General features: G+C 34.6%; 1 protein-coding gene across 20 annotated transcripts in view; it reads right to left on the bottom strand.

The window, feature by feature from the left end:
- Positions 1 to 15661, bottom strand: part of map7d3 (MAP7 domain containing 3) — a 34111-nt gene extending 18450 nt beyond the window's left edge. For 6 of the 20 annotated variants that reach the window (XM_028459500.1, XM_028459497.1, XM_028459505.1 and 3 more), the window contains exons 1-3: positions 15481 to 15658; positions 398 to 499; positions 16 to 96 (exon numbers count right to left, since the gene is read on the bottom strand). In XM_028459500.1, coding sequence (XP_028315301.1) covers positions 16 to 96; positions 398 to 499; positions 15481 to 15526 — 229 coding nt within the window. In that variant the 5' untranslated portion in view covers positions 15527 to 15658. Of the gene's footprint in view, positions 1 to 15; positions 97 to 397; positions 500 to 15480 lie in introns of all 20 variants that reach the window. The other 14 variants (XM_028459506.1, XM_028459509.1, XM_028459510.1 and 11 more) reach the window with 6 other exon arrangements.
- Positions 15662 to 16415: the final 754 nt, after the last annotated feature.

Below are 16415 nucleotides of genomic sequence, written 5' to 3'. Positions count from 1 at the left end.
ACCACCAGCTCCTACCCTGTTGCCTGTCTGCTTCTTCCCGTCGTTCTTTTGCTACTCTTAGTCGGTCGTCTATTCTCAATGCGGCACCGTCAATGACTGCAAACATAACGTGTACATACCGTATTAGATAAACAAAAACCACACAGGATTACAATGTGGGATACTGTCACGAAGGCTTTGTATGAGACAGTTGCATGCGATAGTGATTAATGAGCTTTGGCAGTAATAAGATGATGACTAAGGTTAAAATGAAATAAGCCTTACTGAGAGGCTGCAGGAAGCGTATTAGGTTGCATCCAATAGTGAAGCGTAAGGGGGGGGGGGGGGGGGGGGGGGGTAATACAGAGATGACTGTGGGAACTAAAGTGTTTGTGTGTCATTGTATGGTGTTGTTTACCTGGCCTACACCCCTGTGGTTTAGCTGCTGTGTTGCTGGCAGGTCCTGGGCTGTTCCCCGCTAGGTTGCGCCGCTCCTCAGCCTGTGCCTGTGCAGCTGTAGCTAAGTGTGAGAGGACACACGGTTTACGGTTACACAGAGATCTAGAATAAAACAGCATCCTCTTTGATGACACAGGTATGGCAAAATGCCTTCAGACAGAAAACTGCTCACTAGTTCTGATAATTGCAAATTAGTTGCTTTAAGTGAGCATGCAAGTACGAGACACACCCTACGGATCTGAAACGACATAGCTATCTATCTATATAGCAGGGGTATATACAATCAAATTTCACCAGACAAGACGATATACGATACTGGGCTTATGATAAAGATACGGGACGATATTTTTAAAAAGCAAAAAAGACACAAAAAACACAGTTTGACATACTTACTCATAGTATGACCTTTTCAACTCAAGCAAATATGAAAAATAAAATAAAATAAATAAAACTAAAATAAAGTGCCACTGGAAATGCAATGCAGGGACTGGCAATTCATGCTGGTCTAAAATCAAAACCACATCGTGTTGTCATCATGACACTGTTTAAAAACATTTCTATCCATTATTATCAGTTTCTGAAAATGCCCATTGGAGTGAATGAATGTTGCTGTAGACACCAACCAACCCTGTAGAGCACATGTGTTAAACTCATGGCCCGGGTGCCAAATCCGGCCCTTTGGAGCATTCAATTTGGCCCGCAGAAGAAAATAAAAACAACAGAAAAAACATGACTCATTGTGTAAATGAAACTCAACAATATTTGCAGGGGCTCACGATTTGCTGTGCTTATATTGCACAATTGCAGTCATTTTCAAAGTTAAACAGTTGAAAAAAACCTAAAAATTCTTACAAAATCCTTTAATTTTTCTCAAATTATGACAAAATATTTCCCTAAATGAAATAGAAATTTGTCACAAAATCTAGGAAATTTAAAGTGAAGATCCTGATATGATATCTGTCACTTATGGCTTGAATATGGTCGGTTTATTACATATTTTGTATTTTATGTATATATAAAAGTGTAAACTAGGGCACAATAATGTTGAAATTACTCAATTTCCCGCATAAAATCTGTGGCCCACTTGAGATCAAACTGCTCCGTATTTGGCCCCCGAACTACATTGAGTTTGACACCCCTGCTGTAGAGGATTAAGCAGGTATACTACATACTATAGATAAATGAATCAGTGATTTGTTACAAACTTTGGTAGAAATAGTTTTTAGTTCAAAATAGACAGGTGCGAGGACCAATTTCATGAGATTTTTGTGTTTGTTCATAGCAATCTATTTTGTATTTCTTTAACTAGAACATAACAGCATGTTCCACAAAAAAAAAAAAAACCTAAAGAAAAGACAAATTACGCAATACAATAGTCATTTATTTAATTGGAATGACAAAACATGCATTGCTGTCGTGAAAATATTGCACTACATATAGTGGTGACCTTCGACAGCATGTGTAGACAAGGTGAAAAAATAAAACGAAAGAAAAATAAAAAAAATAAATATAATGTGACGAGCTTAATAGATTCAACAAATAATGTTTTCTACAGTCAGAAGGGTATATTTATCAAACAAACTGAAGTAAAAAATAAATACGATCAACCAGTCTGGTCTTTAAAATATTTTCCATCCACACTTTTCACAATAAATTTGGGGTTTCTTTCGAGGAGAAGGTCAGAAAGGAAGGAAAGTGAGGAAATGGTCATGCTTTATTCACCACTGTACCAGTCTCTCGCTGGATTCTTTGCCTTTTAATAGCGTTGATTCAGCACTACAGAACTGCTGACAAATAGCATAACAACCTCTTGTCCTGTGATAGTCACAGCATTGATTAATGACTCGAGACTGGTTCTCAGTCCTTCTCTCAGTTTCAAGCAGAGCACTATTTTTTCTTAAATACTTTTATTTGTTTTAAGGATTGATAGCTTTTGTATATCCATCTGAGTATTATGCATATTGCTTTGTCGTAAACTTAAGGGGGGAGTGTAAAATCAACTTTTTCAAGATTTATATCATGTTACTATGTCATTCCCTCATTAAAAATATACCTGGAGTGTTGCCTTGGCTTATTCATGTATGTTTGAGTAATCTTTAAAAACTCTGACAGCATCCATTTTAGGTGTAAATACGCCCTCACCTCCTAGGACTGCCTCCACCTCCTAGAGACACCTCAAACCTTTCGTCACCAGCCGAGTTACTGCCCACCGCTCCACAGCAGAGCCCCTCCCCCTCTTATGTTCTCTTCCTTAGTTCAGCCCACAGCACCCGCCTCCGCAGATTTAGCTTTTCATTTACTTATTTTAAATACTTTTGTAAGAAACCCATGGCTTATGTTGTCTGTACTCATTAATGTACGCAAAAACAATATAGCTCTGTCAAACAGCTGCAGTCACAGCAAACAGCTGAGAGATAACTGCGTGTCGATCGGTTTACTCTGCTCATCATAGTAGCTGCCTGCCTTTTCAGATGACTGCTTTAAAACAAGAGCTTATTTGAAAATGGATTAATAAGTACACAGACAGAATATGATCCCTATTCTGGACTATAGCGCCAGTGTGTGTGTGTGTGTGTCGGTGACAGATCTCCGTCCGTAAGTCAGCATTCCTCACTTTGATAATCATTCTAATGTATTGTCGCGATGTAAAATTTTAGAAAGCAGCCAAATACAGTGCACAGAAAAACAGAAGTAAACAATCATCCATTCGTGTTTGCATGAGTACTGAAGGGGGGTTATTTGCGTATGCTATAGAATGGTGCTATGTGCCTGAAAAAAACATGATACCCCCCTTTAAGTAGTTCTTGTCTGCTTTTCTGATCATCTTACAGGATGATCACAGGGGTTGGTGGGGCCTATCAATGCTAACTAGTGTTGCACTGAGCAACCTGTGCATTTCATAAGGTCCAGATGAGTAAGTATTTCTCATGTTTCATTCAGTTACTGCCTATTTAAAATGAATCATTTGTTGTTCCAGGTTAAACACTTATAATGGAGATTAAAAATCAGCAATACAGCTTTAATTGTCATGATCGATACATAAATATATTTGAACAGCTGCAGTGAAATAAAACTAATGTCCTGCGTAATGCCATCAATGTGATCAGGTATGGAAACCAGGTTAGTGCATAGGTCTTTAGACAGCAGAGAGGACAATGAGTGCACATCAGAGACGTGTACTCAGCTAATTAAATATGCCTTTGCTTGCACTTCAGCGGAAAGATAAATGTACAACGCGAGCAAACTAAAACGTTGAGTGAAACTCATGAGAAAATGCAAAATATACATAAAAGCGCCTACATTTGGACATAGGGTTTGTAATGATTAGAACTTCTGCCTTCCTCCCACAGTCTTAATCATGTATGTTAGGTTGATTGGAGTGTCTAGATTGCCCTTCAGGGTAATTGTAGTGTGAACATGTTTGTTGATGTAAACAGGACAGTTTGTAATCAGGGTGTTCCCCGCCTTGCACCGGAAATGAAAATTCTTGTTTTTCCATTATTCTCTTCCTTATATATATTATTTAGTTCTTTACTGAGGATGATTCAAGATCCAATTTCCCTAACTGATCGACAATAGAAGTTTACAAGCATTTTGCCAACTGAGGCCCATTATCAACAGCCACTGATGAGTTTGCAAATAGTCAAATGACGATGGAAAGGATTGGGACATCAGTTGTGAGCTATCTGCGCCACAAGTACCCAAATAACAGGACTTGTTTGAATTGAGCAAACGCATACACAAATGTGTCACCATGCTTTACAACATATAGAATATAATTGTATGTGAATTTTGTGAAAGTAGGACAATGATTAAATTATTTTGGAAAATCAGTCACCTTTTTTCAATGTATCTATTGGAATAACATAAACATTTTTAAAATCAACCTTTGCATTTTATTGTGATATTAGTTGCAGCAAAAACCTTTCAATTTGCCAGTCTTTGCAGAGAAAACGATTGCAAAATTCAATTCTATTTTTTCCCTGAGCACATTTCTACAACAACAAAGTTACAAGGTAAGAGACAGGAGTGTGAACTAAATGTTACAGTGCTTGTAAAGGGGAGGTACAACTACATCTGTGCTGGCTATTACTGGTAATTATTTCCAAATTAAATAACTTTTGCTTTTTTTTTTTTTTTTTTTGACAAATTGTTGCCATTAACTTAAAACCCCCAATTTCATTTAACATAACTGTCTGAAATCATTAGGATTTTAGGAGTGGTTATTATTGTGAAGAATTTACCAAAGACTCTTCTAAATTGCTTTAAGTTTATGTAGCTGTTTTCAATAAAAGTGCAGAATTTGGACAAACTGTGAATTAGAATGTTTGCAAATCAAAAACCTACTACAATCATATAATTATGTACACAAATGTCAGCCAGCAGGAACAAACCTCTGCAGGTAAATGAGTCTCAGACAACTTGGTGAATGAAATCAAATAACACAACGAATGGATAATGGAATTAATTTCCAACACTTAAGAAACAATCTGTTTAGTTTTATCTATGCCTTTCAGCTGATCTATATTTATCTTAATTACATTCATGTTTTTTTCATCACAATGTGGCCTTTAACAACCAAAACCAAACAATACTCAACAGTTTGGAAGGAATGCATTCTAATAAAAAAAACTGCGTAGCAAACAAATATTGTTAAGAATAAGCGATTAAATATTATTTTACTTTGCTGTGTCACTCGGCATAACATGGGAAGCTTTTAGTTACTGTAACTAACTAATAAAAAGGATATTGTTTCTTGCGTGGGAAACAAAAGCAGAGAAGAAAGAAAACAGGTTAAGTGGGTAGCAGCTGAACGATGCAAAGCATTCATGCAAAACATCAGTTGTAGCAGCACCAAGTTTAACTTCAGGCCCATGAGTGCAAAGCTGCACATTAGAATACAAAATCACACACTTCGACAAAACACACACTCAGTCGTGTTGTTAAAAGTGCTTTTTTTTTTACGTAAATCTGGATTATTCATCGTTTCTCCAGCAGACATAGAGCCAGGTGTGCTCTCATCAATCAAAAGGACGCACTCTCAGGAGCGCTGTCACATCACTCTGTCACTATGGAGACCTCCCCCCATTAACCTACATCAAAGCTCAATCTCTCAATAATCTCAAAAATGTCAGGAAGACAATCAAAACACAGGATATTAACCTGACAGTGATACATCAAGATGGCTCACCCACACAATAAAGATAGATATAGATAGATTTATTATTATTTTTTTTAGATAGATTTATCTTTTTAGATAGCTAGATATTTATTTGTTCTTGGCTGTTTTTAAACCGCAATACAATACAAAGAATAAACAATCATTTTAACAACCAAAAATGGAATGGGCTTTTTTTTTTTACCTTTATTTAACCAGGAAAGTAATTTCCACTGCACAAAGAAGTGTGCTGAAACCTGGGCATGTTGACCAGCTCGTGTTTATACAATAAGATCTAAAAAGAAAGTACTAACTTTCTGCATTTATTTGTTATTCTAGGCATATACCTCAGCTAAGTTGCACTAAAGTCAAAGTTGGTTTAAAAACCACAGGCAGATTGTATGTTATTTTTTAATTTTAAGTTATTGGCACATGGCATGTTAAAGCCTATGTTTTGAGTGTAAAATATGCCAATAAAATATATTTCATACATAATGTTCTCATGAAGGTGTACACATTTGCAGATTGTTTCTTAAATCATATAAAAAAAAAAGCAGAATTTGCCTTATACTTTAATATTGGGATATATCGTATTGTATCGTGACCTATGTATCAGGATACGAATTGTATCGCCAGATGCCAGGCAATAAACACCCCTATTAGGAGTGTGACGATATATATTTCTGCACGATCGATAATCGAAATGCTCCTGCTAAGTATCGATTTTTTTTTTTCTTAGTTGTGCAGGTAGGTCTTCACAGAAATGTTGTCACTGTTTGTTGAAGGCACCAATAATTTGTTTACTGGAATATTGCACTATAATGGTGTCACTGGTAAGAAAGACCCTATTTTTTGTTTACCGAAAGCACTATTGGAGATACTTATTCATTTACATTAGTATGTTGATACACATAGAAATGTTGCACTAAAATATTGTCACTGTTCATAGGACACTTTTTCAATGTATTGTCTTTCAGAGATAAAATAAAAATAGTATTTTTTTCACTTAATCTTTTTTTTTTGTTGTCATAGATTATCGTAGATTGATTTCTGATCAATATATCGATAATCACAGTATCACCATATCGTGAGATAATTGTTATCGTGAGCTTTGTATTGCGTATCGTATCGAGGTACCCAGAGGTTCCCATCCCTAACCCCTATAAAACACAAACAACTCAATAATAACGGTATTCATCAACTTATCAACTTGTGTTTCAATAGGAGCCAAACATTTAGTTTTTTAAAATCATTTTTGAACATAGACAGTGAACTTATTAACATAAAGTGATCCTCATGATCATTCAAAACTTTAACAGAAATGCTTTTTCTTTTAACATTTGTTCTAAATTTACTTTGTTTAAAAACATAAACCCCTGCTTCTCTTTGTTTAAAAAGTGATTTAATACCCAAAGGAAGGCTTTTATTTTGTACCTGGAATAAAATCTCTGACACTTTGAACCTTACTATATCCATATGTTTTACATGTATTACCTGCATAATATTATGCAGTATGATAAAAAAACAAGATATGTTGAGTTTCAAAGACACTGTCTATGGGGTGAAACCCTTTATTTCCCAAAGCTACGGTGGATAATCCATGTGTGGCCCTTTGTGATGTAGATAAACAGCACTAATGTCTATGACTGATTACTCTATAATTACTGCAGGTTGACTGAATCCAAATTAAATCTTCTTAATGGCAGCAGAACACAAAGTAATATTGCATATCATACATGACATTATCATTAATAAACCTGATCACAGTTTACTACTGAGTGGGATCATTTAAATGCTAGAAAAACATGCTCAGCTCAGCAGTGTAAAATATCTATTGACTGCTCGTGATTCAGTCTCGGGGGTGTTGGATGATTATGGCAGCACTAAAGACCACCAGGGTGAGGGGGGGTGCTGATAGTGACCCAGCTGTGCAGGCTGCTAACCCAAACCCTAAACAGGAAGCAGGCCAGTCTGCATTATTACATCAGAGCTCTGGGTGCCAGTTATAAGTTACTTCTCTAAAAAGTCATTAAAGACACACTTGACAGCATTTCCACCATATAATACAGAAAGAAAAACAGCAGCAAAAAAAGAAAAAAAAAAAAAAAAAAAAAAAAAAAAGAAGAAAGAATTTCCTTATTTGTGTGATTAAGTCTCTTTCTGTGGCTCGCCCAACTGCACCCTTTACTGCACCACAATTAAGCATCTTTTTACACAGGAAATGTCTGCACTGCTAAATATAAGTTGGGAAACCATTAGACACAAAGCTCTAAAAGTAGGGAAGCAGTTTTTCACAACAAAAACAACAACAAATGCCATCATGAACATAAACAGTTTATTTTCTAAAGATCCGTTTGTTTACTTACATTTTTCTTTGTAACTCAGTATTGTTTTCATTCTATTATCGGATGTTTTCTTACCCCTAAGTCACTGAAATAACATTGCAGAAGCACGTTTACAATCGTGCTCACTAAATCTTTCACGAGATTATCTTGCTCGTGCAAAGGTAAGCCTTAGCTATTTACAGTACCAGAAGGATAAAGAAAACACACCTTTGCTTCCGCTGAGTCGCCTCATCTTTGGGAACCAAATTCTCAAATAAATACATTATCATTACCAAGACTGAACTTTTCCCATAAAAAAATGTAATTAAACTCACTTTGCCATGGTTTAGTTATTCATGATGACACATATTCCTTGTTTATGCTTATTAAAGCTCAGCTAGTTTATATCAAATTAATTGATCTTTCATATTGACAGGTAAAAAAAAAATTGAGAATACACTTTTGAGATAAATGACAACTGCTCAATTAAAGTTAGATTTAAAAACAGCACAAAAGACAGAAAAGATTTGTCTATTCTTCTTTAAAACATGTTTGATTCTGTCTGTAGAAGATAAAACAAATTCTACATCAAAATGTAAGATATGAGACCTAAAACAGGATTATAATTAGGATTATAACTATTTTGGAAAATAATATAATTGTGATTTTTTTCCTCAATATGCGATTATTTTTTCAAGGGCCTCTTGTCATGTATTTTTCAGTTAACACAAGCAATAAATCAATTTGTTTCATAATAAACTATTTCAGATTTATTTAAACTTTAAATAAATATAAAATATACATTTTAAAGTACAGATTACAACAATAAAGCAAACGAATAAGTGGCTTTACCTCTTCAACAAATGTAACTAACTTCATGTTTCATGAAACATGTAAACATGTGGACTGAACTTTTTAAACACTGAATTTAACAGGACAGTACAAGACAGGACAAGAAAAAAAATCAATAAATAAAAATTGCAGCCTTTGCGATTAGAAAATCGTGTTTTATATCGCGATATCGCAAATTCTTCAGTCCCAATTATAATTTTTTTTAATTATTCAGAGTAAATCAGACAAAAGCTAAGAAACAACAAGGTAGCGTGTCTAATCTTTATGAAAATATACCTTATGCTTTGTGGGTTACACATGTTTTAACCACAATAAGAATGTTCTACGAGTGAATAAAAAAATAAAAAAAATTAGAACTTGAAATATAACTTTAATAAATCTAACAACAAATAATAATAGATTTTAAAGTGCAAAATAACCACTAGTTTAACTAAAACATAAGAATATTCTACAATTGAATGAAATAAATAAAAATGAAATAGAAAAGGACGACCCTGAAAAATAACCTCAAAACCAATTGAAACAAATTATACTTTTAAAGTGAAAAATAACAATTCAAGTTCACGGACTGATTTTACTCAAATTAAGAGGCTTTCCCATTGTATTTAAATATTTGGAGTATGTGTATGTGACCATGCACACAGTATAAAAGCTTATGTTGGTCAATATCAATGGGCATGTATTGTTTGTCTTCAGAGCAATAATAGTAAGCAAATAGATCTTGTTCAGCCTTAATTTAAACTGAAGCTGCTTGATTCCCTCCTCTAAATAAAATGCAGCAGACTTAAGAATATTTATCATGCTTTAAATTCTGCAACAGCAATTTTCTGTGAGCTTGGATCCAGATAACAGTGCAGTGATAACATGTACTGTAGCAGTGTGATCTAGTCTCTCTATCTGCGGTACCTTCATAACAGCAGGGTACACGCACACACACACATTCTTGCTGAAAAGACCACGAGATTCCACACATCGTTCCATCATTGTCAGTCGTCTACTTCATCTCAATGCCGGCCAAACAAACTCATGCTCAGTCCATGTAACACTAAACTTTCTATTTTTCTATAACCACAGAACTGGGTGGATGTGAATTCCTGATTGAAAATCCTGAAGAATGGAAAAGTTCAGATATGCAGAAAGCAGATCAGTGTTGAAAATGGTCCAGTTGTTGCCAGTAGTAAAAGAAACACATGATATATAAAAAAAAATGTCTACACCCAATGTAACTATGCAGAGAAGTTCCTCTTAACCAAAAACACTTAAAAAAAAAAAAAAAACCTCAATGCTGCCGCAGCCATAACAAACCATTCATTCATGGCTGCAGATGCAAACACAGTAAGCATCCATGTCCATGTCTGGGAGAGACCTACTGAGGCGTGAATGAAAAGCACTGATAGAGCTTCAGCAGATGCTGTTGGTCAGCACTGATATCTGCAAAGCTACGACATTTTAAGTTACACAAACCATTTTGTGTGACAAAACACTTAGCATTAGCAATGCTAAAACCAATCATTTATTAGCTATAAAACTACACAGATGCAGCCAGGCAAAGCTGTGTGCATATGATCTTCTCGCTTTATCGTAAATTCAGGTCAGACATTGTTGGTCAAAGAGAGTGAGTTTGGGTGGGTGGGGGGGGGGGGGTGTGGGGGGGGGGGGGGGGGGGGGGTATTGGCCATATGTCGACACATGAGCATAACTGTCAAACAATAATGAACAGAGGAGAAGGATCATCTGGGGGACATTCAAACCAAACTTAATGCTATTCACAGCCAGCCAATCGGATGGATCGTTACGATTGTAAGAAATGGGAACAAATTTATGCTACTGTGTAAATGGAGAAGGAATTATTTACTTTGAATATTTGACTTTATGGTAGCTTTTAAAACACAAAAGGTAACGGAACGATGCACCAATAAGTTGACACGCATAATGAAACAGACAATTAATATAGAAATATAATGAAAACAAGAAAAACTGAAAACTAGTTTAAAAAAAAAAAAAAAACTTTTGGTTCTCTATTGTAATGTCTGTTGATTCTGATTTCAATAGAATTCTGTTTTTGTAGATTTGTAAAGTAAAAGTCCATCCATCCATACATTTTCAGACTCACTTTGTCCTCTTTCAGGGTGGCGGGGGGGTTCTGCTGGTTAGAGATGTCCCGATACAATATTTTCACTTCCGATATGATATCGATATTGCAGCCTTGCGTATCGGCAGATAACGATATTGATCAGATACAATATCAACACGATTCATACATACTTTTAATACTTATTTTGTAGTGTGGAATGTTAGAAAAGGCTTGATCAAGTGATGTTACTTAAACAGAGAAAAATAGTCAGTAACAGTAGGTTACTTTGTTGGAGTGTGAACCACAGTCACCTATGAATAGAAGTGCTTATATCGGTGATTTTAGATTCAGTCTGATAAAATCCGATATTCGTTTTCTGACAGGTATCGGACCTCTACTGCCAGTTAGAGGTGTCCCGATCCGATATTAGCCTGAAAATGAAAATCAGATTCAAAATTACAGATTCGCCAAAAATTTTTATTTTTTTCCCCCAATTTATTTATTTATTTATTTTTTTATTCAATTGTAGAATACTGTAGATATCATTGTATAAGGTTAAAATGAATGTAACCATTTGGTTAATAATAAATGGGTCAGTTTCTCTCATACCTACTTTTTGTTGACGATTGTTCTCTGAGTGACATCACATGATCAAACCTTTTCTAACATTCCACACTACAAAATGAGTAGTTAACTTTTTGTTAAAGAAAAAAAAAAAAAAAAGTATGTATGATTCATGCTGATATCGGATCAATATGGGTATCGGCCGATAAGAAAGGCTGCAATATATGTATCATATCGATAATAAAAAAGTTGTATTGGGACATCCCTATTGCCGGTGCCTAGTATCTCCGGCTCACAAGCAAAAGTCATTAACTAAAAATAGCAGCAGCAACTTATTTTGAAACTGTTCAAAAGAAACAATTGTTTTATCTTTTTGTCAGTGATACGTGATTATTATATTGGTAGAGTCTTTAGGACTTAATCGGGTTCATATTTGAAAACACGTCATTTTATAACCCCACAATGGACGTTTTTTTTTTTTTTTTAAATAGGATAACCTGACCAAGTACTACTAACGTGTCAGGTCTTTTGGATCGTACTGGTTAGTTATTATTGATGCTGATATGCAGATTTCTACTCATCTGCAAAGGTCTTCTACATATTTTTCCCCCATTTCTGCAAATGTCATCAAAGGTTAACACAACACATCACAATCTTTTTGTGACAAAAATACACGTTTTATTCTTGCAAAAAAAACAAAAAAAAAAACATGTTTATTATTTCCTCACACACTAACCTTTTTGTACAGTAAAAGTCATCTGATGGTATCAGGGAAAATACAGATTTCCTCTAAAGAAACAACAAGCTAATGTACGAGAAGACACATTTGTAGATATTAGGAAAAAAAATTGGATTATAATTTATATCGACCTGCATCTAAAATCTCTGAAATAAACACTATGATAGTCTATTCCAGACTCCGCTCCAGCACTTCTATCGAGCAACTAAAAGTAATAGAAACTGATAGTAAAAAAAATAACTGAAGTGAACTTGACTTGTTATTTTCCACTTTAAATACATCATTTGTTTCAATTGATTTGGAGTTTATTTTTCAGGGTTTTCTATTTTATTTATTCCATTCAATTGTAGAATATTCTTATGCTTAAGTTAAACTAGTGTTTATTTTGCACTTTAAAATATAATTTTTGCTATTGGATTTATTTAGGTTATATTTCAGTCTTCTAATTTATTATGTTAATCAATCGTAGAATATTCTTAATATTAAGGTTAACATATGTAACCCATAACTTTTTAAGTGTTTCTTATACCCAACTACTTTTTTGTATTGTTCTCTGTTTGAGTAAAGTCACTTGATCAAACCTTTTTGTTTTTTTAACATTCCACACTAAAAAATCAGCAATAAACGTATCTAAGATTAATGCTAATGTTGTATCGGATTGATAACGTATCGACCAATACTCAAGAAGACTCCAATAATGGTATATCGTAAAGTGAAAAGTTGAATGGTGACACCCCTAACTAAAGGTTATAACAAAAAAATAGACCCTATAATATTGTACACTACTAGTAGAACAACATTTTAAGTGTAATCCTTTGAGTGGTTAAAATAGATGACAACAATAACCAATATAATACAAATGTATTAAATAAACAAATACAATTTATCCCACCTATACTGCACATTCTGCACTCAACATCCTCACTCAACGATAAATGCAACTATACAGTGTTAAGTCAAATTACTGGGTTTATATGAACTTACTGTATATTACAAACAAAACAAAAACAAAGGTTAGAATCCAGGAAGGGCTGAAAGATTTTGGAAAATAATTGGGATTTTTTTTCCTGAATATTGCAATTTAACCGGCAATTATTTTTTCAAGGGCCTATTGTATTTTTCAATGAACACAAGCAATAAATCAATCTTTAAAATATAAAATGAAGATTTTAAAGCACAGATGACACCAATAAGGCAAACAAATTAGTGGCTTTACCTCTTCAACATATCTAATTCACTTCAAGCTACATGAAACATGTAAACATGTGGGCTGCACTTCTTAAACACTCCATGAACTTAACAGGACAGTACAGAGAGGACAAAAAAATAAATGAAAATAAAATAAAAACGCAGCCTTTGCGATTAGAAAATTGTGTTTTATGATATCGCGATAATTTCGCAAATGCAATTAATTGTTCAGCCTTAAATCCAGGTGAAAATGTTCTCGTTGCTTGTGAGAACAGAACACATTTAGAAAAAGAAAAAAAAGTTTGTTAGGATAACTGAAGTCTCAAAGTCAGATGAAGTACTGTAGTACATGTGTTGCCCTGCCTTGCACCATGAGTCAGCTGGGATAATAGCGAGTCACAGTACAATCCTGCTCAGGATAAGCACTGGGCACCAAAGAAGGATAAACTTTCTATATACTGTACAACACTTTTTTTTTCAGAAGCAACACCCTCTATAGCAGGGGTTCTCAACTGGTCTCACCCTGGGACCCGCATTTTACCACAATCATTAAATTGTGACCCAGTCTTTTTTTTTTTTAGAATTCAACCACAAATTATTTTTTTCTCAATTAGCTGAGGAGAACACACGTATATAATTTTTTTTAAAACATAAACTCTATATTTTCCTGTGCAACATGCATATCACAGCATTCCTGTCAAAAAAAGTTGTTTCCTTTTTTTCAAATTAAATGACAAGTCCAACAAGAGAGATATTAAGCATTAATTTATTTTTGACCAGCTGTCTGTGACCCACCCAATACAGGTCTGCGACCCACTTTTTGGGTCCCGACCTACCAGTTGAGAATTGCTAATCTATAGCATGAACTTTGTCTTATTTTGATAGTCCTGAATCTAAATTAATATTTCTACTTGAATAATGATTAATTTAAAAAAAATAAATAAATAAAAAATAAAGTCAGAATGCACATTTTAGACTGTGAGGTGAAAACTGATACACCAGCATGTGATGCAGGTCAATGCATTAGGTGAAGGTCAACAGTAAACAAGTGTCATTTTATGATGCATTAAATAATTGCTGTTCTTTGTGTGTGTGATGGAGGGTAGAACATCTTAATATTTCTTTAAGAACCGAGTGGAACAAATTGGACGGTACACACACTGATGACAGAAGCAGAAAAGTAGTCCCTAGAGAATCCCATTTGACAAGTCAACATCAGCGTTAAATCTACTCAGTAGTCACAAGGACATTTCCTTCATCAAGCATGACAAACAAAACAAACCCGAACAATGATCATGTGCTCACAGCTACAATATTTTGTGCGATAAAGAGTAAATAATCCGGTAAAACTACGACAGGATGAGCTCGGCGGGAGACAAACCAGAAAGTCGTGATGCGTCCACCGGTTGTCTGTCTGTCTACTTAATATAACGTGTAAAAGTCCGTCCGTACAAACACTAAAACGTGTCAAATCGACTTTATTTTAATATTTAAGCTCTAAACACTGTTTGGCTGTGGGTGACACCGTTGCATCTTTCAACATTTAATGACGGAACAAGTTTTACATTTCTCCGTCTCTATTGTCGGCATATACCTGGTGTTTCGGGCACACTGGATTCCAAACTATCTGATGACCAAGTACCGTGGTTTTAAATTTCATAATAGTGATCAACATCATGCTTTTTCTGGAGCAACTGATGGTAAAACATGAAACAAAAACACATATTTGAACTTGACATTAAGATTAGCCAGTTGCATAGCCAAATGTGTAATCTAGTGACCTTATAATACGAAACTATTTATTTATTTAATTTAAGAAATTGTTAATAAAAACTAGACTAAACAAATGTGTCTATTCAAAGAGTTTCTAGGGGTTTTAAAGTGGTTAACTAAACGCATTCCCTACCGTTACCAACAGCAACGACACACGCGGTTCAAAGTCGGGCACCAGTTAACTAGGTAACCAGTAGACCCAGTACACCAGACATCACGCTAACGTGACTTAGCCCGAGTGGCTGTCGGTGGTGAAATACGTTCAAACGAGCGTCAGGCTAGCGGCGGTAGCTGCCGGCAAACGTTCACAAGTGACTACGACTTTGTTTCAAACAACTCAGCCATTCAAAAACATACGTAGCTTTCTTACCGATCTGTGCTCGCAAGCCTTTTAGAGTCGCAGCCCCTTCCGCCATTTCTATTAAGTTTTTTCCCTCTGTGTGTTTTTTCTGCACAGGGGCGCGTAACACATCGCAGCCGGCAGGACTCGGACACCGCGGGGACGTGGACACCAGAGATAGTGTAGGAAGTTGGATGGATCACTACGAGCCACTTCTGTGAGCCGGAAACAAGGGGAAAAAAGCTTCCTGCTTTGCCTTCTTCTTCTTCTCTTTTCGCATCAGAGTTGTGTGATACACGACACAAGAATGGGCGAAAAACAATGTTTGAATCATTCTTAACTTTCCCTTGTTAATAATAATAATAATAATAATAATAATAATAATAATAATAATAATAATAATAATAATAATAATATTAAGTGGTGTAAAACTAACTGATGAAAAAATAAATAATAAACATATAGGAAAGAAAATCATTTTTCAAAATAAAATCACACAAAGCGATAAAGCATTTTTGGAAATATAAAGTGGGAAATAAAATCTTGGTTATGCCCCTTTCAATTTCGTATATATCATAAAATCAGGGAAGTACATTTCAAAATTTTATTAAACATGTATCCATGTATATATATACATTTTTAAATATACTGATAAGAGTGATACATGCACTTTTTGTTTTAATTTTGTTTCACCACTGTCCATATTATACGTTATTATTCTGGAATGCTGTGAGGGATTTTATATACAACAGAACCTAAAACATGATTAAAAAAAAAAAATGCCAAAAGATGTTACTTTTTATCTTTATCTATAAAATAATTAATCAATAACTTTCATTATTAGTCTCATAATAATAATGGCCAACATCCATATCCATAAATCAACATTTTTAAAATCCCTTCGAAATTTTATTTATTTTTTTCTTAATTGAGTTATTATACAAATACTTTAAAGTTGTTGAAAA

The sequence above is a fragment of the Gouania willdenowi genome, chromosome 10, assembly GCF_900634775.1.
Source record: "Gouania willdenowi chromosome 10, fGouWil2.1, whole genome shotgun sequence".
Classification (NCBI taxonomy): Eukaryota; Metazoa; Chordata; class Actinopteri; order Blenniiformes; family Gobiesocidae; genus Gouania; species Gouania willdenowi.
Note: the sequence above shows the minus strand (reverse complement) of the source record. Positions and strands in the feature narration are given on the sequence as shown.